Source organism: Rousettus aegyptiacus, unplaced genomic scaffold (genome assembly GCF_014176215.1).
Source record: "Rousettus aegyptiacus isolate mRouAeg1 unplaced genomic scaffold, mRouAeg1.p scaffold_m13_p_4, whole genome shotgun sequence".
Classification (NCBI taxonomy): Eukaryota; Metazoa; Chordata; class Mammalia; order Chiroptera; family Pteropodidae; genus Rousettus; species Rousettus aegyptiacus.
The window spans coordinates 153315685-153338253 of record NW_023416307.1 but is presented as its reverse complement, the minus strand read 5'-3'; the positions used below and the strand labels follow the sequence as shown (position 1 = coordinate 153338253).

Here is a 22569-nt window from a genome sequence, read left to right as displayed (position 1 = left end):
GCCTCTTCAGTCTGGCTTCGTTCACGCAACATGAAGCGCTTGGGCGTATCTGTGGTTCATGCCTTTTCATTGCTGAGTACCCAGAACTTTTGATCCGCATCTCTGCGTGGGTCTCATCCACCGTCTCCTGGTATCTGGATACTTCTCTGTCTTTCTCCTTGGTGCACAGCCGAGCTCCTCCAGGACTCTGCATCCCCCCCAGTCCACACACAGTAGGCACTTGACAGAGTGTGGGGCCAGGGCAGCTGCGCACTGACGGTGCCGATCCGTGACCCTCTGCCTCTCCAAGAGGCAGCAGGGCCCCTGCAGAAGTCCGCCACGCCTGGGCCCCAGCTCTCTAGGGCCCTGGCTGGTCCCGGCCCAGGCTCCGTGTTCAGCAGGCGACCTGGAGACATGCCCAAGGCTGGGCAGGCTGGCTGGTAAACCACTTCCACCCTCAGTGTGGTGTCTGTGATGAGCAGGGTACCAGCCCTTGCTGGGGGGCTTTGGAGGGGTCTCTGTGGACCCCGACTCTCTGGGGCTCTGTGCCATGGATTACGGAGAGCGGGTACAGGTATGCACCCGTCTCATTCCTCGTAGGCCAGAGAAGCCCTCTTTGGGCCTTGTTTTCACTGAGTCACAGCTGCCCTGGCTCGTTAGTTAAAAATAGGCCTGGGCACACCCGCCCCGCAGCAGGCCCTCCTCACGTGACTCAGGCTGACGCTGGGATGCTTGTGCAAGTATCTGGAGGAGCGCGAGGTCGGGGGCGGTTCTCGTCCATGGGCTTCTTGCCTCGACGCCTGGAGCAGTAGGGAGAAGATCGGGGTGGGAGCATGAGGGCCAGCCGCGTCAGAAACAGGGTGGCGGCCCGTTGCGCGGGAGACGCTGGAATTCCGGGGTGCTTCCTCGAAGCCAGGGGAAGTGGGTGGTCATTTGCTGTGGTGACAGTAACTCAGTCGTAAATCCACAGTTTGAAATCAGGCTGACCAGGGCACAGTTCACGATTCTACTCCTTGCTGGCCCATGGCCTTAGACAAGTTACGTGACTTCTCTGGATGCCAGTTCCTGCTCTGTACGTTACCTATCCCAGTAGGGCCGTTGTGAAGTGTAGACAGTCATGGTAAAGCGCCTACCAGGGGCACACAGTAGGCCCTCCGTCAGTGGTGGCTGCTGCCACGGCCTGCTCTCGACCTGCCAGTCGCTTTGCCAGCAAGCACTACGACCAGTGGACATCTAAGGAAAGAATCAGAGCTTCCGAAAGGGGGACACAGCAGTGTCCAAGCGCCTGCCCAGGCCTCTCCCGTGCTGCTCGTATCTCCCCATCCGAGTTGGTTTTCGGTCACTACGCTGTCCTTAAATCACTTCAGCAGCCACCCAAGTGAGGCTGGTAACTCAGGACTCACCAGCCACAAGAGGACAGTAACCGAGCTTAAAATAGATGTGTCCCCTGACTGGTTCCAAGGGCTGCGCAGGCCCCCGATGGCGGGCCTGGTGTGTCCCCTCCCCCACACACCCAGGCAGAGCCGGACTCTGGGCAGCGGGAGCCGCAGACCTCCGCCAGAGGGGAGCCGGGTCCCCACGAGGCGAGCCAGGCTTTCCTTGGCCCGGGAGCCCTGAGGGTACGTGTCTTTAGCCTCTCGCCCACCGCTCCCGGCCAGAGGTCACCGACCAGCTGCCCGAGAAAGCAGGCCCGGGGAGGCTGTGTGGCCGGGCGCGGGGTGGTGGGGCTGGTGCGAGTGGGCACCTGAGGCCGAGCTGAGCAGGCCAGGGGCGCGGCTGGACTGGATCTGGCCTCAGGGTGTGTGGCGTCCCCGGGAGGCGTTTTCAGCGGTGGAAAGTGAGGCAGTGCTGTCTGCGAGGGCGAGTAGGAGGGGACCCACGGAGGCAGGCCATGCCGTTTGGCTGGCCTCATTTCTTTTTGAGGCCCGAACCAAGTCATCGTGTCTGAAGAGAAGCGTGTCAGAAGCCAGCCAGGGAATGCCCACAGAGCAAGGCCCACACAGAAGGGTCAAGCCCTGCCCGTCGCAGGAAATGGCCCAGACAGGGCGACTTTCTGCCCAGAGCAGCGTTCCCCTCCTGTCTTCAGTCTACGTCTGTGACGGTGACCGCTCCCTCCATTGCTGCCTCCTCCCCCGTGCAGGTGCCACCATGGACTCTGACTTCTGACCGGCCCCAGGCAGGAGGCGCACATCAGGACCCCAGCCCGCAGCCCGTCGCCATGGCTGCCACCAGCGGGGAGGGCCAGCTCCAGAGGATCATCCGTGATTTGCAAGGTACGAGGGAGCTGGGACCGTGCTCTTGCCGTTGCCGGTTGAATTGAGCCCGTTCATCCGTGTTCACCCCTGGAGTAATCGGAGCCGTCAGGACGCATCGTATTGAAATATTTGGGGCTCAGATATCTATCCTCAGAGCACTGTAAAGCCGCCTTGTAAACAGATTCAAATAGTCCTTTCCAAGTCTGCATCTGCTCCGTGTGTGTGTGTGTGTGTGTGTGTGTGTGTGTGTGTGTGTGTGTGTGTGTGTATGCATGCGCGCGCATCTGAATCACGAGCCTCTGCTCTGATGGAGTTGGGACAGTCAGGGAGCACTGTTTGCTTTCCCTCTGACCCGGAAGACCAGACACTCATCTTTCTTGTTTCACTATCTCACCTGGGGGCGATGGGCATACAGCCTGCTGCCTCCAGGCCTTCCCAGAGCTCAGCCTGGCAGTGAGAGAGGCCGCCCTATAGTCCCCTCCCTGGAGAGAGGCGAGGTGGGGACAGGGCGTGTGAAGAGGGGCAGAGGCGGGGAAGGAGGGATTTCTCCAGGGCTCAGAGGCCCAGGACCTGGAGTTCTGCTTTTCAGGTGATGGCCCCAAGGTCAGAACTTTGGCGGTCCCCGTCCCCTGCAGGCCCCCGGGCTGGCCCGGTGAGCCTGTTTGGAGCTTCAGCACATTTGCAACAACATGGTCTGAAGCTCACCACTTCCTCCATTCTCAGAGACCACAGCGACACCGTCCTGACAGACCGAAGGCCCAGGTTCTGAAACGTTCAGACACAGTGATGACTTGCAGTTGTCTTTCCTATCAGGGCCATCGGGCACGTGGGGGCCGCAATACAGTCCTTTATTCAGAAGGTCACGGTCAATGAGATAATCACTTTCTCAGGCTTCTCTCCTATTTATAAAGCACTTTGGGCCTCTAACTGCTAATAATTACATGACATTTCATATGTGCCAGGCACTGTCCTACACAGCTTACGGGTAATAACTTGCCGAGTCCTCACATTTGGTTCTGTGAGGTAGGAACCATCTCCGTTCCCATTTTGTAGATGTGGAAACAGGCACCGAGAGGTTCAGTGACTTGCCTATGGTCGCACATCCTGTCGGGCAGAGCCTGGGTGTGCACACAGAGCTGGTGCTGCAGTCTGTGTTCATAACCGCACCAGTGTGTGTTCAGCTAAAATGTTAGATGCTACACACACACACCCACCCCTTAAAATGACAAGCCCTGCAAATCCGAGTTCGCCGTTGGCCTTGGGCGGCATCTCCACAACTCAGGCGGTCTTCTCTGTGCTGCAGTCTCTGGTTCTCCAGCGTGACTGTGGGACCCAGAGGTCCTTACTGGTGGCAGAGAGGGGCCCCGGCAGAGCCGCGAACTGGGGAGGAGGACAGGCGTTCGCGTTCGTGCCGATGCCCTTTTCCACCCCATGCACGGGCTGCGTCAGGTCATCCCTGACATCCCAAGGCCACCTCAATGTCCTGGACACGTTTCACAGAGCACTTCGGTGGGAATTCGTAAAAGGCACCCCATTCTCAATACCCTTTCTTTCCGTCTGCTGGTCGACCACTCACTCCTCATGCTTCCCAAAGTTCTTCTTCTCTCTCCGAGGTCGGTGTCCCTTTGGTTACACTTCCCTGTTTGTTGTCTTAAAGATGCTGTGACGGAACTAAGCAAAGAATTTAAGGAAGCAGGGGAGCCCATCACGGATGACAGCACCAGCTTGCATAAGTTCTCTTACAAACTCGAGTATCTCCTGCAAGTGAGTGACTCCTGGAACGTGTCGATTTCCACCCTGCTGTCTCGTTTCCCTGTGGAGCGACTCATCAGCATTCAGGGTGTGGTCCCCGAAGCTTAGTAGAGCCATGAAGCTGTCCCAGTTAGACCGAAGGTCAGAGCAGTCCCCAGCGAGAGCTCGGACCTCCAAGTGCCGTCCTCTGGGAAATCGGAGTGTTACCCCTTAGACGACTTGGGAATCCAGAACGTTCTGTAGAGGTTCAGGTCCTCTTGAGGCAGGTCACGAGGTCACTACATGGCAGGGATCTTAACTTTAGGGCAGTCACATTCCCCCTTGAGAGTCCGGTGAGCACTGTGGAGTCGCTCCTTGAACGAACGTGCCCGTGCGTGTGTGCAGCCAGGCACACACTTCCCAGGAGCATGTGGGCGGCCCGAAGGTCACCCACAGGCCCCTGTTTTAGAGCCTCGCTGCTCGAAGTGTGGCCCACGGTCCAGCATCAGCGTCACCTGGGAGCATGCCGGGAACGTATTGCTGGGTCCTCCCCCTCCGGACTCCCCACTACCAGATCAGGAAGTTTTATTTTAACCTGCCCACAGCATAGTGCTTGTGTCTGCTTGGTCCAAGAAGCACAGATCTAGAGAACTCTGCAGATGTGGAAAAACACAGGCAAAATACTACCGCAGGAAGGCAAGGGACCAAATTGTTCACAGAAGTCATCTTTGGGTGGTCGTGTTAGATGTTATAATTTTTTCTTTGTTTTATCTGGGTTGCCTAACAGTATATGTGTATCTTCTATAATCAGAAAAATGCTATAAAATGTTATAGCACGATATGCATTTTGAACACCAATAGTTTGCAAAGCCACATTCCCCCATAGACTATAGGCTGGAGCCCACTGGAGGAGACGCCCCCGGAGTGCTGAGGGGCTCACCCTTCGCCTGCCTTTTCAACTGGTTCTCTGTTTCACGTTGTGAAAATATTTATGGACCCATTTTTTTTTCTTTTAGTTCATTTTGGTTTTGGATTTGAAATGACTCATAGCTGACATTTGAATTAATTGTATGAATATCGAAACATTATTGGCCCTTGAATAACTGGTAGAAAATGCCACTAACTCATGTCCTTAAGTCGAGACATGGTTAACACTCTTCACACTGCCCTCAGGAACTTTTCACTGGTATTTCTTTATCATAAGTCGTTATGTATCTATCAGAGTTGTCGATAGCAACTTTGGTGGTCTTCCGCTGAGCTCTGCACAGAGCTCCCTTTAAGGGATAAATCTTTGCAGAGAGGGGGCTATTATTCCTGAATCTTAGAGCTGTCTGACCTTGAGGTAGTTACTTAACCTCTCCTAGCCCCAGTTTCCTCATCTATAAATTGGGGATTAGAACACCTTCATTCACTAGTAAATAAAAATAATGCCAATGAGAGCCTTGCCCAGTGCCAGGCAACTAAGAAGCTGTTGTTACTCTTTATCACTTAAATGGTGGGAAGAACAGCAGTGGGTTTTGACCTCTTCTCTCTGTCCTTTTCCCTGCTCAGTTCGATCAGAAAGAAAAGGCCACCCTCTTGGGCAACAAGAAGGACTACTGGGATTACTTCTGTGCCTGCTTGGCCAAGGTCAAAGGAGCCAATGATGGGATCCGATTCGTCAAGTCTATTTCGGAGGTGAGCAGAATGGCCAAGGGCCTCAAGTCCTCCCCTCGCCTGCTTTAAGCATCGCTCGCAGAGACCTTTGCCGCGGACAGCTGAGTGGGGTTCGCAAGTGGTGAAGAAGTGAAGTGATCTAGTGCGGGCGCACTCAGTGCCCAGGGTTAGCTCCGGGAAGCCACTCGCATGAGCGCTAACCCGGCCGAGCAAAGGCTGAGCCCTGGCTCTGTCACTAGACCACATGCGCACATTACCTGCAGGGTGGGCCCTTCGCTCTGTGGTCTGCTCATGGCGCCCCCAGGACGGGTGCAGCACTGGACACCTCCACCGTAGTAACTCAGGATAGGATTCTTAAAGTTTTTCAAGCTGTTTTCCGTACAGTTTTCCCAGAAAACTTGCATTTGAAATGAAAAGAGTGATGTGGGATCTTGAGAGTCATTTCTTAAAATGCTGGTATGCTAAGCAGCCTCCCTCGTTGGGTTCTGAGCCCCTCGAGAGCAGAATGCCATGGCTTTGCTGTTGTGGAAAACTCCAGAACAAAACAAACACACATTCATTTATTCAATCTCTCTCCGCCTCTCCTCTCCTCTCTCTCTCTTTCTCTCCCTCCCTCCCTCCTTTCCTTCCCCCTCCCGCCATAAGCCTAGTCCATCTGAGAGTAAAGAACTTTGTACATCAGGGAGCAAGTCACCCCCTAGATTTAGGGCAGGAGGCCTAAAGCGTTCGTACATTTCACCTTTCTTTTCAGTGTCTCGTCAGTAAGATTGGAATCACTAAGTCAGTAGTCGTGCTCCGGGGCTGGCCTCCCACAGGGCCACAGAGTCAGGTGCTCTGGGAATAACTCCTGCCCGGCCATGCCAGCGGGAGCCGGGTGGGTTGCCTCTCACAGAGAACGACAGCTAAACCAACACTGAGGGCTGAGCATTTCCCCCCGGCTGCACCCGCTGACCTCTGAGGCAATGACGGACCCTGGCATGGAGACCGTTCACGTCCACGTAGCACACGCAGGTCTCGTGCGATCTCGCCTCCCGGAACTGTCAGGATCGGGACGTGGAGCAGCGCTTTAACGTGTCGTCACCGGAGAGGGTTCCCGTTGTCGCGTCCGCTCCACAAACCTAGGAGGTGTTCTCGTTGTCACGCCTTTCTTCCGTCCTTCAGAGCAGCTAAAGCCTTTGACTCTGTGACTTCGAAGAGCTGAAGTCTCAAAGTAAATTTAGTTTACTCCTCATGGCCCAGGGTTGTAAAATGCTCACATCTACTTTTTAGCTCGTTTCCTCTTCTTTTCTCATAACGTAGTCAAACCTTTAGTCACTCCAAGGCCAGGGAAACTTGACTTCTAGAAGCAAAAGCACTTCCCGCTTGCACAAACGTCGTTGGGTTTTGGGCAGCCGGCATGGGCTCTGCTTCCCGCGGGGTCCAGTTATCTCATCCCCGTTGAAGACCGCTCTGTGGGGCACCACTGAGTGGAATGGCTTGGGATGCCACTAGGCAGGATGGGCTGCTGGCTACTTGGGGTAACTTCAGTCAGCAATCAAGTGCCATCCAGGCCAACAAGCCAGAAGGTAAAAGTTAACGAGTAGGAAGCATTGCTGGGCCCCTCCGGTCCCTTTAGGGTGAGGTAGCCACTTGGGCTGAATATCCAAGGCTCTAGCCAGCCACCTCCAAAGGTTCAGAGTGGCCTCTCCCCGGACCGCGCGCACTTCCGCACTGTGGGCGGCGTGGGGACCAGGGTGCAGCCGGGCACCCCGCACAGCGGCCGGGCTGGAAGCAGAGTCGGCTCTCGCGTCCCCTGCGGATTTCCTGGCCTTCCCGGCATAGTGCATGTGAGAGTTCCGATTCAATGCTAAAATGTTTAAGGAATTAGGTAATGAAAGTGGAACCATGATCTCAAAAAATAAAAAATAAAGAGGTTGTGCAGTACTTTCCCTGGCAGTGCAAAGGAACTGTCGTTCTCTTCCACAGAGAGGTTCAAAAAGACCTCTTAAAATAAATAGCTCCTTTTACATATATATTAATGAATTCACTTAAAAATATAGACTCACATGTTTTCCATTAAAAAATGTAATGTTCTAAATGCTGTTATGATGGCCATTTCGCTAAGAAGAACTAGCCCTCCCTTGGGAGCTTCGGGACAGGGAGGCCGCCTGGCTGGGTTTGTGTGGCCGACACTCTTCGCTTCCCAGTGCCTGGCTCAGCTGTCCTCGGCCACCCGAGTTCCCTAGTTATCAGCACTGAACACTTGGTTCTCACCTCACTCATCAGGGGCAAAGGTATTTGGACACGGGGCTGTCGTCCAGATTGTCCCTTGGCCATCCATCACAGTCGACTGCAGGCCCGCCACAGTGGGCTTGATAAAGCCAGAGGCCAGGCTGCCACTCACCTTCATTTCCAGGCACCCCGATTTTGCCTCATACCCGCAAAACTCGGAGGGAACAATGTCCCACACCCCTGAAGTTCATGAGGTTTCACACCTTTATATTTTTTAAAACTTCTCTGTGTTGTGGTATCATTTCCTTGAGTCAGCCATCGCTCTGGGCTCGGAGGCCCCGTGCGCCAGGATGTTTACACCACGGCTAAGGCGCAGTGCTTGAGTGCGCGGTGTCTTCCTGTCCCGGTCCAGTGCCACAGTGGTTTGTCAGTACTGTGGCGGGTTGCGATGCTCGCGGCCAGACCTGCCGCCCCCTTCTTCCCTCCCCCAGCAGGTGGGACATCCACCTCTGAAGGCTGAGGAGGGTGTGGGTCTTTCTTTTCTGGCCCCAGTGAGGGCCAGAGCCCGACGAAACGGGCGTGAGTGGTTAGTGGAGAGGTTTTGAATCCTCCCCCCTTCCACAAGCCCTGGAGGCCTCTTCCCTCGCACCTCTCCTCCCAGCACCTCAGAAACAAGCCCAGACGTCAGCCAAACAGAGCTTGTCTTGCTCAGGTTCATTTCTGGGGTGAGAAGCCCCTTATTTACCTCCAGGTTTTATTGCAGATCTTCCAAATTCAGTCACACAGTTTTGACTCCAAACCCTGAGATTCTGATGGCGCAGAGGAGGGAGAATGACGCTGTAGTGGGACCCGCACGTGCTGGAGAGTCTCGAGAGTCTCTTGTGAGCACGCTGTTCTTGACCTGTTTGCTGGAGTCTGCAGGTTCTTCGTGCGTGGAGGCCTGCAGGAAGTCCGCCCACTGCAGGCCGCGCTCTCTGGGATGACCTGATCGAACGTTTTCTGTCCTTCAAGGGACATGAGTGAAGCCACTATGTAGGGTAGAATTGGGTGACATTTTATGCAAGCCATCTTTGAGGCCAGGTCTCTGAGAGTTAGGCCAGCAGCCCTTCATTTCTGTGTAATTTACCTTTTCCAGCTCCGAACTTCGCTGGGGAAAGGAAGAGCATTTATTCGCTACTCCTTGGTGCACCAGAGGTTGGCCGACACCTTACAGCAGTGCTTCATGAATACTAAAGTGACCAGGTAAATACATGAAGTGCAGGGTGGCCCTCCATTCCATTCAAAGGGGAAGTGAAGCTCCCTCTTTAATAACAACGACTGCAGCTGCATCGCCTGTTTGTGTCACAGCGTGGCACACGCAAAGCCCCTCCACACCTGGCAGCCCCTCCCGCCTCTCCCTGCCGCGGTCCTTGATGTGTGTGGGGCAGGGAGCGCGGAGTGATTACAGGTGAGGAAGGTGAAGCTCAGAGCGGCCAAACGCCTTTCTCTGGGCCCCAGCGGTGCTGAGTCGTAAAGCAGGAGCTTGGGGCCGGGTCTCATCTTAGTTTTCCCTGGTGGGTGGCATGGCCTTCCTTGGCGCTGACGCTGATGAACGGACACACCCCACTTGTCGCTCTGGACCAGTGGGCTACAGCCTTAGTCTCTGAGCAGAGTCACCCGTGGGGTTTTTAACGCCAGGGGACCTGGGGCCTCGCCCCAGACACAGAGTCGGGACCTGCTGGGAGTGTGTGGGCTCCCTGGGGATGCTGGTGGGGGCCGTTTGGGAGCCTTGGCGCTGCTGGCGGTGAGGAGGGTGGGGGCGGGGAGGGGGAGAGGCGGGATGGAGCGCAAAGCTGGGGGAGGACACCAGGCGAGGGGCTGCAGGTCGGTACCCATCAGGTGGACTCCGGGTCGCCCGGCACCCCTTTTCCAGCGCTGCCTCCCCTCTCCCTCGGGAGCATTCTTCCAGTGACTCAGATCACGTCTGAAGTTTTTTAAAAAACTCTTGGGGGAAAATATTTCATTTTGGTCAGGTCAGCGTGGCACTGCCTCCCCCACTTCTAACTCGGGTTACACAAGTCACACAGACACAGGCAACCGCCTGGCCCCAGTGTGATTCTCACCGTAAGAACAAGTGACTCAAGTAAGCATGCTCTTGAGGGAAATCGCTAGAGTGAACTAGGTATTTATTCATTTATTATTTCTACCATATCCGTTCCCCAAAAGGATATGAGGAACCTTAAATCAATTACTTGCCAAGAGAAGGTAGCCGCAGGGCAAAGAACACTTCCTTTTCTGAAAGAAAACCTCACCTTCTGTTCATTCTGAAAACTCAGTACAGGACATTGAACTCACTCACGGCTAGTTTCTGTAGTGGCATTAATGTTAACGCCGGGGCACAAAAGCCCGTCCCTGTGGGGTGCTGGCCGTTTCCCTTCCCAGGAAGTAGCAAGAATTTAAAAGGACGACACCGACCAGTTTAAAGAGCTGTCTGGCTGTTGTCCATGAACAGAGACATTGGAAGACACGCCGTTCATGACGGTTTTCACCGAACATCTAGAACAAAATAACCTTCGAATCACGTGTGCCGAGGTGCTTGACTCACGTGAATCCACAAAGCCTGGCTTGCCTCGCCTGTATCAGTTCTGTGATCGGTGTCCTGTGTCTCCCTGCAGTGACTGGTACTATGCGAGGAGCCCCTTTCTGAAGCCCAGACTGAGCTCTGACATCGTGGGCCAGCTCTACGAGCTGACCGACGTTCAGTTCGACCTGGCGTCGAGAGGCTATGACCTGGATGCTGCGTGGCCGACGTTTGCCAGGTATTTTGAAGAATCGCTTGGTTGAAAAGACGGGAAAGGGATGTTTGAAGTTTTGAAGGTTGCCTCCAGTCTACTCAAAGCATCTTTGTTTGCTCAGTAAATTACACAAAGTTTTGCGACTCTCATGCCTGCTAAATTTACAGACACAAGAACATTCAGGCTCCAGCCTTAAGCTGACCTGATTGGCCAGGTGGTATGAGTCATGGAGATGCTTGTGCTGAACCCAAGGCTTTTTAATGTGTTAATGACAGGGGAGAGGAGCACCTTAGGAAGTTAGGGTGTAATGGAGGCCTTGCAGGCAGTGAGAGAGGGGCTGAAAGCTACAGCCCATCCGTGTAGGGATGGCTGGTTTTCATTTCTTACACCCGTGTGGCGCTCGCCACACCATGCAAGTGAATCCTCACCACCACCCCAGGAGGGCGGTGCTAAGGAGACAGGCCGGTGTGAAGGGGTGAGCCCCACGTCACAGTGGGGGGCAGCAGACTTAAGTCGAACTCAAGTCCATAGTCTTTGTTTTATTTTTACATTTTGTTAATAAGGGTTTTACATTTTTAATTTTCATATTCTGTGTTACAAAACATTTTCTGTGTCGAGAATAGTATTGTGTATAATGATATCCATCTGCCGACCACCAAGATTTAATGGCCAGCATTTGCCATGTTCGTTTTTACTTCATATTGTCCTTTTTAAGACTTTAGTTTTGAAGTTATTTTAGAATTACCGAAAAGCTACAGAACTAGGGCAGAGTACTTATTTATCTTTCATCTCTATTCTCGTTATCCATGTATTACCACAAGTATTTTATCATTCTTTACACGTACGTGTTGGTTTATTTCCTAAGCCATCGGAGAGTGAGTCACAGACTTAATTCCCTTTCCTCCAATACACTTCATTGTGTGTTTCCTAAAATCAAGGATGTCCTCTTCTGGAACCTCAGGACAGTTATTACAATCAAGAAACTAATTTTGATACAGTACGACTATCTAACTCGCAGACCCTATTAAGAATTAATATTAAGAATTATCTCAACGTCATAACTAAGAGCACACGTTGCAGTTAACTGTCGTGTGGCTGTTTGGGAAGAGCCCTCCTTCATTTGGAACAGTTTCTCAGTCTTTGTTTTTCATGGCAGAGACATTTTTGAAAAGCACGGGTTGGTTATTTTGTAAAATATTCCTTTCGGGAGTTTGTCTAGTGTTTCCTCATTATTAGATTCAAGTCAAGCATTTTTGGCAGAAATACCTCAGACACACCACGTTGATTTGTTTCATCATGAGCTCGGTTAACCGTGATAATTTGGCTAAGGTAGTGTCCGGCAGATTTCTACTAAAGTGACTAGTTTTCTCATTGTAACTAATACGTATCTATCTTATAGTAAGGTACTTCGAGATTAGGTCATTGTCCTTTTTCTTTTAATAAATCTCTCACCTGTTAGTTTTGGCATCCATTGATAATTCAGGCAAGATTTTACTACGTGTGTATCCATGAATAGCTTAAATGTATAGTTTTATTTTGCATACGTTGCATCAGGAGATAGCTATCCGTTTGCAGCTTGCTTTGTTCCCTCCACATTGTTTTTGAGGTTTTTGTCTGTATTTGCGCATGGACTTGTAGAGGTGCGGAGCAGGGGTTGCAGCCACGGCGCCCAGGGCGGTTTGTGACGCCGCTTTGCCCATCTGTGGCCGCGTTCGTGCCGCAGTGGCGGAGTCGAGCTATTGTGACAGAGATCATAAGGCTCGCAAGCCCAAGGTACTTACATCTGGTCCTTTATAAGAAGAGGTTGCCCGCCCATGGTGTGGGGCGTTTCGTTGTGCGAAGGAACCGCAGTTTAACTGTTTGCCTAGCGATACAGAGTTAGGCGGGCTCCACTTCTGTCACCGGGCCGCCAGGAGCGTGCCCCCGGGTCTCCGTGTGTGCACACACGCGACAGTCTTCAGCGTGGATTCCCGGGTTGTGGAGACCAACAGGTTTTAAAATGGAGAAGGCTTCTGGTGAAATAAAAAATACTTAGTTGGCAACGTTCCCCCTAAATGGGCATTATCACACAAGTGTGTGTGTTTCAGGGCTGTCAAATAGACCTTTCTGCAGTGAGAAGAATGTTCCGTATCTGCACTGCCCAGCGCAGTTACCGGAGCCAGAAGCAGGTCTTTAGCCACGTTACATGTGTGTCGTTGCACAGCGGTGACCACGAGCCCCTAATCCCGGCGTGACCTTTCTTTACCAGATCGACTGCCACTCGTTCCCCACTAGCGGACAGACTGTAGCAAGCACCAAAAGTTAAGGAAAATTTAAACCCCGAGTGGGGAGGTGTCACGTTCACTTAGTTCTTTTTCGGCACTAGGAGGAGAGCCATCATGCTTAACTTCAGCAGCGGAGTCCCTTTGCTGCAGACCAACGTAAATGTGTTCTTCGGTGGGAACTGTGGGGTTTTCCTTCTCATCCTCTGTCTGGGGGGGCATTGGCCCCCACTACCACCCGCCTGCCTGGTGACGGCCGAGGCCTTGGTGTGCGCGCGTGTCCTGCTCTGACGCAGGTATCAGGTGTGTCCGTTTTGTGGCCTCACAGGAGGACGCTGGCCACCGGCTCTCCTGCTTACCTGTGGAAACCCCCCAGCCGAAGCTCCAGCATGAGCAGCTTGGTGAGCAGCTACCTGCAGGTAATGCCAGAAGGGCTGGGCATCTCTTCACCACGGTGCCGACCAGGGCGCGTCCCTGCCCCGCGCAGCTCAGGGTGATGTCCTCAGACACCTGTTGTTCTAGTCAGCAATAGTAACCCTCTGTTACACCCGCTATTTCCTAGAGTCCAGGTTTTATAACCAAATAAAACTTAGGCCTTTTAAAAATGAAGTTATTTTATAAGCTGTTGAACAGTGTTTTAAAAGCAGCCGTCAAATCCTGACTAGCTCGAGAAACTCACCTGGGGTCATGTAATTGCTGAGTTTTCACTTCTCTTCTCATTAAACTGTAAGCTTTTCCAAATGGCCATGCAGCTTAATTCCAAAGGCACTTGTTTTTTGTTTTTCCTTCCCAGACTCAGGACATGGGCTCCAGCTTTGACCTGAGCGGCCCCTTAAACAACGAGGCACTGGAGGGCTTCGACGAGATGCGGGTGGAGCTGGACCAGCTGGAGGTGCGGGAGAAGCAGCTGCAGGAGCGAATGCAGCAGCTGGACAGAGAGAACCAGGAGCTGAGGGCAGCTGTCAGCTCGCAGGGAGAGCAGCTGCAGATGGAGAAGGACAGGGGCCGCGCCGCAGCCGAGGACAACGCCCGCCTCACGCGCATGGTGGCCGAGCTCCAGAAGCAGTGGGAGGTCACCCAGGCCACGCAGAACACCGTGAAGGAGCTGCAGAAGTGCCTGCAGACCCTGGAGCTGGGCGCTGCGGAGAAGGAGGACGATTACCGCTCGGCCCTGCGGCAGCTGGAGGCCATGCTGCAGCCCCTGGCGCAGGAGCTCGAGGCCACACGGGACTCACTGGTTAGGCAGAACCAGCTCGTAGCTAATGTGCCAGGTCCACTGGGCACAGCTGAGCAGAAGGCAGATGCAGCGCTGAACACGAAAGGGCAGCAAGAGCTCATCCGCAGTGACTCGTCCCTGGACGTCCAGGAGCTTAGTAGGCAGCAGAGCGCCCAGCTGGAGCAGCTGGCCAGGGAGCTGCAGCTGAAGGAGGAGGCCCGGGCCGGCCTGGAGCGCCTGCTCGGGGAGATAGTCCCGCTCCAGGAGCAGCTGCTCGGGAAGGGGCAGGAAGTAGCCCAGCTCCGGCGACGGCTGCAGGAGTCACTGGCCCATTTGAGCTCCCTAGAGGAAGAGCTAGCGGAGTCCAGGCAGGGGGAGCGGCAGCAGCGTGAGGAGAAGTTGCTGCTAGAGCAGGAGGCCAGGTCCCTGGCGCGGCAGCTGCATCTCCTGGAGACCCAGCTGGTACAGGTGAGCCAGCACGTGAGCGACCTGGAGGAGGAGAAGAAGCAGCTCATCCAGGACAAAGACCACCTCAGCCAGAAGCTGGGGAGGCTGGAGCGGCTGGCAGGGCAGCCAGGCCCAGATGGGCCGGCGGCGGGTGAGAAGAGCGGGGCTCCGGCCCCCGTGGACGCTGCCCTGCCGCGGGCCTCCGAGAAGCCAGAGGAGCAGAGAGGCCTGCAGGAGGGGCCCGGGGGCGATACCGCGGTGCAGAGGAGCGCCCAGGAGGAGGAGCTGCAGCAGGCCAACAGGGAGCTGGAGGCAGAGCTGCAGAGCATGGCCGCGCGCAACCAGCTGCTGGAGAGCAAGCTGCAGGCCCTGCAGGCTGACTACCAGGCATTGCAGCAGCGGGAGGCAGCCATCCAGGGCTCCCTGGCTTCCCTGGAGTCCCAGCAGGCCAGCATCCGGCACATGGGCGAGCAGATGGAGGCAAGCCTCCTGGCTGTGAAGAAGGCCAAGGAGACCATGAGGGCTCACGTGGCGGAGAAGGAGGCCGCCCTGCAGAGCAAGGAGGCCGAGTGCCAGCAGCTGCGGGAGCAGGCGGAACAGGGCCGGCAGCTGGCAGAGGCCCGGGAAGGGGAGCTCAGGGCTCTGGAGAGCCAGTGCCGCCAGCAGGCGCAGCTGATCGAGACCCTCACAGCAGAAAAAGGCCAGCAGGGGCTCTGCCCACCTCACGAGAATGAGTCCCATGAGCTCGCTGCCCAGCTGGCCTTGTCTCAGGCACAGCTGGAGGTCCATCACGGGGAGGCTCAGCGACTGCAGGATGAGGTGGTGGACCTCCGGGCCAAGCTGCAGGCAGCCCTGGGTGACCAGGAGAAGGTGCAAAGCCAGCTGAACGTGGCCGAGGCAGCTCTTCAGGAGCACAAGGCCCTTGTGCAGCAGCTGAAGGAACAGAGCGAAGCCCTCAACAGGGCCCACGTCCAGGAGCTGCTGCAGTGCTCGGAGCGGGAAGGGGCGCTGCGGGAGGAGAGGGCCGATGAGGCCCATCTGAGGATGGAGGAGCTCCAGGCCCTGCGGGAGGAGCTGTCCCAGGCCAAATGCAGCTCCCAGGAAGCCCGGCTGGAACACGCCGAGCTGCAGGAGCAGCTGCACCGGGCCAACACGGACACGGCCGAGCTCGGCATCCAGGTCTGCGCACTGACCGCGGAGAAGGAGCGGATGGAGGGGGCGCTGGCCTGCACCGTCCGGGAGCTCCAGGATGCGAAAGAGGCGGCCTCGAGGGAGCGAGAGGGCCTGGAATGCCAGGTGACGGGGCTGCAGCGAGAGAGGGACAGCTTGCAGGAGAAGCTGAAGGCGGCCGAGGAGGCAGCCAGCTCCCTGCCTGGCTTGCAGGCCCAGCTGGTCCAGGCCGAGCAGCAGGCCCAGAGCCTCCAGGAGTCTGCACAGCAGGAGCTCGACACCCTCAAGTTCCAGCTGAGCGCCGAGATCATGGACTACCAGAGCAAGCTTAAGGTAGTGCTGGGCCTGGACTACGGGGCTGCAGCTGTCCCCTGCGGCAGGGCCTGATGGGTTCGGGAGAAGACGGGATGCACTTTCACCCGTATGGCACATGGGGGCCTGGTCCCGTTCTGCTGTCACAGCTCACAGCATCCTCTTCCCCGCAGGAACACGTTAGGGACACAACTTTGGTCCACACAGAATTTTTTAAATTAGTAGGCAACATTTAAAGAGCGGGATGTTTACAAATTCAACGAGGGGGCTTCTTTTGAAATCTTGGGGGATCTTCAAGCCTGTGCCCCATTCCCACATGGCAGGAGTCAGCAGGAGCTCGGTGGGGGCTGCCCACTTTAAAGGAGGCGCTCGTTCTCTGGTGTTTTCCTTGCTCTGTCTTTGTACTTGCCCAGCTCTTGAGTTTGAGACCCCTGCCGTAGCCTCTAGCTCCCCCTGCAGAACGCCAGCAGTCCCTGGCTGCCTCGAGTCCTGTCCCCGGATTCTCTGTCCCTTCAGGCACCAGCCCGACACCAAGTGCAGGTGTAGGGAACTGACTCGATGGGTTTTCACAAGGCCTTTGGGACGCGCGAGCTCACGAGAGCAGCGGTTATGCGTGTCTCTGATGCCGCCCGAAGGAGAGGGCTACGCGCCGGGACGCGGGCGGGCGGCGCGGGGCTTCGCTCTCCAGGGCCGTCGCCCGTGCGTCCGCGTCCAGGCCTGCGCACTCTCAGACCGCGGCCGGCCCTCGGCGCCTCGGCAGCCGCCGGGCTCGTTCCCACAGATGTGCCCCCGGCCCGGCAGCCCATCCCGTGCCGCTCCCCGTGCTCACGGGCCGCTTTTCCCTTGCAGAAGTGAAACTCAGAGTTCGGGGGCCAAGCTAAGCTTCTTAGGAAGCTCGAAATGATGTTGTTAGCAACGAACCATGGAGCATATCGGGCTTGGGGGATTCGGCTGCTGAGTCTCAGAACAGGGACCTCGCTTCTATGATCCCTTTCTCGTCCTCTGCAGACGGCCACTGAAGAGTGCCGGAGCCTGAGGGGCCAGCTTGAGGAGCGAGGCCAGCGGCTGCAGGCCGCCCAGGAGGCTGTGGGGAAGCTGGAGGTAGGCCCGGGCCGGGGGCGTGCTGGAAGCCTTGATCAGCGGTTGGCCCCCCTGGTCATGTCCGGTCCCAGTGTGTGGGCCTGTCAGGGAGAGGCGGTCTGCTTTGGTTTTCACTGTGCCATTGAGGGGCTCCCTACAGGCCTTCCGGTTCCCAAGCCGAGGCTGTCATCAGTTCACTTCTATGGACACCCCGAGTTTGTATCACAGTCCCATTCTACCCCCCGGACCCCTGGGCCGAAGCTGCCATGTGTGTTTTTCACCCAGCCCTGTGGAAAGGAAACACGCCGTCCCTAGTCACCTCTGCCGGGGTCCGATAAGCGACTCGGGACTGAGCGGGAGCAGGGGTGTCACTGAAACCCGTCTTCACGGCAGTGACTGTTCTAAGTGAGCCCTGCTCTCTGCCACCCCAACTCTGTCCCCACCCTGGAGGTTCTCATACCTGCTACCCCCCCAACCACTACAGCCGGTCGCAATTAGTGCTCGAGGAACACGATTACAAATAGGACTGTCACACTCCACAACGATAGAACAAAGGTTCTTGCCTCTTGCATTTAAAAACAAACGGCCCCCCGGTTAGCAGCAACCCGGCCAGCCCAGGCGGAGAGTGTTCAGGTGACTCCGCGGCACCTGGCACACCCTTCTGCAGCCGAGTGTCTCCCCACCCCCCGGTGTCCTGGCAGGCTGCGCAGGCGGACGTGGGAGAGAAGCTGAGCCGCACCAGCAGCCGCCTCGCAGAGTGCCAGGCCGCCATGCTGAGGAAGGACGAGGAGAAGGCCGCCCTGCGCGAACGCTTGGACAGGTGAGCCACACGGTCCCCCCGCAGCCCGCGTCCAGTGTTCACATGTGCACATCTTCCCTGGGAAATGACAGGCGCAGGCTAGGCGCAGGGTTCTCGCGGGCTCACCCTGCGCGAGCGGCCGGGACCGCGCCTGCTCCCGCAGCCCTCGTGGCTCTGCGCCCTCTCGAGAGCGCATGGTGCTGTCGCCCTCTTGCCGTCAGCCGAGCTGCCTCTCTTCAGGCTCGGGGACCCCCTGGAGCTGCGAGCTTGAGCCCATCGTCTAGCGAGGGGGCCAAGCTGGTCCTCCGAAGCCCGACGAAGACAGGGTGAGCAGGAGGAGGGCGTGCCGGGGTGGAATCTCGCGTATGCCCCCCGCAAAGGCAGCACAGCAAGTCGTGCCACGGCTTTCACCTTTCTCCCTCCCCCCCCCTCCCCGCCTGTCCCCCTGCACCCTCCTTTGAGGCCTGGGCCCAGGCTCCATGGGAAATCCAGGACATGCCAGATATTCGTTCGGTGAACTGGATGCGCATTTCTTTTCATCTGACTCTTCCAGAGTTCGAATCCTATAGGGGCTCTGGGTGCGTTTAGCCAGATCACGCTCACGTGACAGTTTAAATAGAATTTTCTAAGTGGGTTTGTTTTTTGTTAAATGCTGTAGCAGTGGTTATTTGTGAGACCTCTCAGAGCCTTTGTTTTAGCTGCTCAAAGTTGCATACTCCACCTGCCTCGGATTTGATTGTGTTAATTCACTGTGTGACTAAGCTGTGTCTGTGTGTTTGTGCGTACATCCACAAGATCGTTTTGGTGGACAGTGTCTAGTAACCAACCTCCTGACAGCATTATACTGGATGTGAAAAGGCTGCATTAAATACAAATTAATTCGTCTTTTCAGAGCCCTCTGTTCACTGGAGCTTTTATGAACATCTTGCTGGCCTTGGGAGTTTCTAGGGCATCCTTGGAGAACCCCTGCCTTGTAGGATAGCCAAGCTGAGAGTGGGGTGGGCAAGAGCGCGGGCCGGCCAGCCGCCTGTGCTGTAGACCGAGACCCCGCGGCGCCCCACACAACTCCCTAGGCCTCGGGGTGTCAGCGGGAGCACCTGGCAGTGCAGGTCGAGGGCCTGCTGTGGGCTCAGCTCCGTGCCCCATGCGTAGAGTCCCAGAGACCCGTGGACGGCTGGTCCTCCATGTGGTCGCCTCCAGGAAGCTATGCTTCTGTTCTTTCTGTCCTGACTCCTTTTTATCTCTTGCTAATTCCCTCACCCCCCTCGTGGCTCACAGGCCTCGCCCATCCATCTCCTCTCATAACCCCAATCCTGGCCCAGGAACCAGTGGGACAGAGTTCACTCACCCTGGGTGCCCCTGGTGACCTGAGGTCAGCCTGCTGTCCCAGAATGCCCCTTGTACTTGGTGCATGTGCGGGGTGAGGGTGGAGAGTTGGGCTCGTGAGGGAGTCGACATGGTTAGGGGAGCACACTGTGTGTGAGCAGGTACTGCCGAGGGGCTCCTTCCCTGTGAAGGGGGCCAGGCTGGAGGGCAGTGGGACCCCTTATTAGAGGCTTGGGATAGCCTGGGGCACAGGGGAAGCTGGAAGTCGTGAGTCAGCAGGAAAGCTTACCACTCCTCCTCCAGGACCCAGAGAGAGCTTGAAAAAGCTACGACCAAAACCCAGGAGTATTACAGTAAGCTCTGCCAGGAGGTGACAGACCGGGAGAAGAATGACCAGAAGATGCTTGCCGACCTGGATGACCTGAATAGAACCAAGAAGTACCTGGAGGAACGGCTGATAGAGCTGCTCAGGTGAATGTCGGGACACCCAGGTGGCTGGGGTTTCCCCCCGAGCTTGGTTTTTCTTTAAAGAAGTGCGGCTGTTCTTAGAAGTGGGAGCGCTGCCTCCCCGGCGCTGTCTGGGTGCGGTCTGTCTGTGTGGAGCGCCTCCGCACCCCTGCGGCGTCTGCGCGGCCCGTGGCGGCCTCGCGAGGCTGGCGCTGGCTGCCGGCGCTCATCCGGTTTGCCCTCACGTCGCTTCGTGATTATCTTCAGTCTCTGTGCTTAGTCACAAGAGTGACCATAAGTGATGCTCAGGATCTTACAGAATGTCCCCCTGCCCTTGCTCCTCTGTCGTGAGCCCTTTTCTCCTTCTCTTCGCCACTGGCCCCGGGACCAGGGTGCCCAGACTCTGGTGCAGGGAGCGACAGCTATTGTGAGTGTGTGCGCCGGGCCAGGGGGCCACGGCATGCTCCTGCCTCCTGCCAGGTGGTGCCGCACGCCCTGAGCCGAGAGTTGCCGGGCCACCGTATTTCTTAAGAGAAGGTGGAAATCTAAATTTTTATGCGAAATTGTCATGACTTTTAAACATTGGCAAGTCATTCAAAAATTTTTAAACTTTTCCTTATGGAAATGGTCAGATAAACAGAAAACCAAATAGCGATGCCTCCCTCTGGCGTGTTCCCAGCTTCGGCATTACTCAGTTCGTGGGTGATCTCATTCCATCCGGAGCCCCACCCACCTCCCCCACCTCCCAGATTCCTCCGAAGCAGGTAAGTCCCACGTGGCAGATCGTCCCCAAATGTTCCAGGCTGTATCTCTCCGAGACAAGCACTGTCCGTTTTAAACAGCCACAGCGTCGTTACCACACTTAAAAGGTGACTGTATTCCTGACGTTGTCAAGCATCTAGCTAGTCGCCTTATCGTTTCTTCTCATCAGGATCTAAGAGAGATCGGTGCACCGCGTAGAAGCACGTTCCTCAGATCTCTCTAAGCCTGTGGGTTTCCCCACCGCCTCTCTCTCTCGTCCCCTTTGCCGCTGACTTGTGGAGAGGCCGGGCCTTCCGCCCGGGGGTTTCCGGGGCCCGCGGAGTCATCTCCTGTGTCCTTGCAGTTTGCGTGTTCCCTACAAATCGATAGCAGGAACCAGAGCCGAGTTCTCAACCCTGACCGCACGTCGGAATCGCTGAGGCCTCAGTTAAAAACATCTCCAGGCCCCCGCCCCCCACCCCAGACAACCAAATTAGAATTTCGGGGAGCAGGTCCAGACATCAGGGAGCCGGAGCTGAAACCCCAGCTCCGCTAGAGCCTTGCCCAGGCTCGGGTCCGAGCTTCCGGCCAGAACGCGTCATGGACTCGGCTTCTAGTTCCAGGTCTTTCCTTCAGGAGCCACTTAAAACCCGACCAGCCCTCCCTTTGCATGTTAGCGGCCGTGGATAAGCCGTGCCTAGATCTGTGCATGTATTTGGGGTTGCAAAGTGGTGATATTAAATTATAACTTAATTGGAAGCTTAAAAACTTTGCCCATGTGTCATCGATTTGCACACTTGTAACTCAGGGCCTTCGTGACCTCTGAGTGCAGTCATTGCCCCAAGGTGTATGATGAAAAGCCCCAGGTGCCGACAGTATCCCACATTCCCAGGGTGTGGGCGCCTGGCCTACTGGGACAAAAAGGACAAGCTGGACCGGCCGTGAGACGTGCCGGTCTGGAGAATGAATCTTCGTGCTTTCCGACAAGTTCAGGTGTCCTTAAAAAGCCAGTCAGTTCCACGTCTGGCTTTGGTTTTAGGGGAAGTCGTCTGGGGTCGATGTGGGAGCCTGGCTGGCGATGGAGCTGGTCTCTCTCAGGGCTCGAGTGGCTCTGCTGTTGGTCATCGGGGCACAGGTGCTGCTGGGCCACATTAACCCTCAGGACAGTGGCCGGGGTCCCGTCCAGGAGAGAGTCAGACCTCCCCACGTCAGGAGGCACAAGCCTGGAAAATGACCGTCAGCAGCAGTAAGGAAGTCTCTGCACGCACCCCGGTGAGACGGCCGTGGTCGGCGTCGCCAGACTAGGAAGCCTCCCGCTTCCTGGAGCGACCGCCCCATCCCTCGGGGGAGCAGGGAAAGTTAACGTCCCGTCCGAGTCCAGGCTGGGAAATCTTTCTGCGATGATCGGTCGTTACTTGAACCATAAACCGTAAAACCGTAAGGGGTCCCGAGTGCACGTCGGGTTCGGGGGGGCGGTGCTGTCGTGGTCCTCGGGCGCACGGCACACAGACTCTCATGCAGTCGTCACGCCACGTCGTCGCTCGAACTCCCAGTGGCCCTGTGCACTGTCGTTTAGACGCCCGAGCAGCGTGCGACCCCTCGTCCATGCTGGCACCCTTGGCAGTCGCCAGAGCCTCTGCTGTACCTGCCGGACTGCCGCCTCCTCCACCGTGGCGTCAGTTAAGGGCCCGCATTTTCGGAGGGTCCTCTTGAGTCTGGGACCGATGTGGGTGACAGAGGAGCCCGAGGGCCGATGTGTTTCCAAGTTAAAAGTGGATTTTCCTTCTGTGTCTTGGCAGGTTTGAAGTCAGTCTTTTGAAATGAATTGGGGATAATTCCGCTGTTTTCATGGATTCTTTCTTTTCTCCTCGAATGTGGCTCTGTCACAGGGACAAGGACGCCCTCTGGCAGAAGTCAGACGCCCTGGAGTTCCAGCAGAGGCTCAGCGAGGAGGAGCGGGGTCCCGGCGACTCGGAGGCGAGCCACTGCCCCGACTGCAGGCGGGGGTTCGGCTGGACGGTGCGGCGGCACCACTGCAGGTCCACGGCGGCGCGGGGCTCCGGGGCCCCGGGGAGGGGGAGAGTGACGCGGGGCTGGGCTGGGGCTGAGGGGCCCGCAGGGCTGGGGCGCGCTCACAGACCAGCAGCCCCGGGCCCGCCGAGCC

The 22569-nt window shown here is 56.3% G+C and overlaps 1 protein-coding gene across 2 annotated transcripts in view; it reads left to right on the top strand.

The window, feature by feature from the left end:
- Nucleotides 1-22569, top strand: part of FYCO1 (FYVE and coiled-coil domain autophagy adaptor 1) — a 69207-nt gene that overhangs the window by 8818 nt on the left and 37820 nt on the right. The window contains exons 1-12 of one of the 2 annotated variants that reach the window (XM_016141347.2): nt 1502-1598; nt 2120-2252; nt 3892-3998; nt 5517-5642; nt 8968-9074; nt 10487-10630; nt 13196-13286; nt 13661-16033; nt 17021-17113; nt 17794-17912; nt 19521-19688; nt 22295-22444. In XM_016141347.2, coding sequence (XP_015996833.2) covers nt 2198-2252; nt 3892-3998; nt 5517-5642; nt 8968-9074; nt 10487-10630; nt 13196-13286; nt 13661-16033; nt 17021-17113; nt 17794-17912; nt 19521-19688; nt 22295-22444 — 3533 coding nt within the window. In that variant the 5' untranslated portion in view covers nt 1502-1598; nt 2120-2197. Of the gene's footprint in view, nt 1-1501; nt 1599-2119; nt 2253-3891; nt 3999-5516; nt 5643-8967; nt 9075-10486; nt 10631-13195; nt 13287-13660; nt 16034-17020; nt 17114-17793; nt 17913-19520; nt 19689-22294; nt 22445-22569 lie in introns of those variants that run through there. The other variant, XM_016141346.2, reaches the window with a different exon arrangement.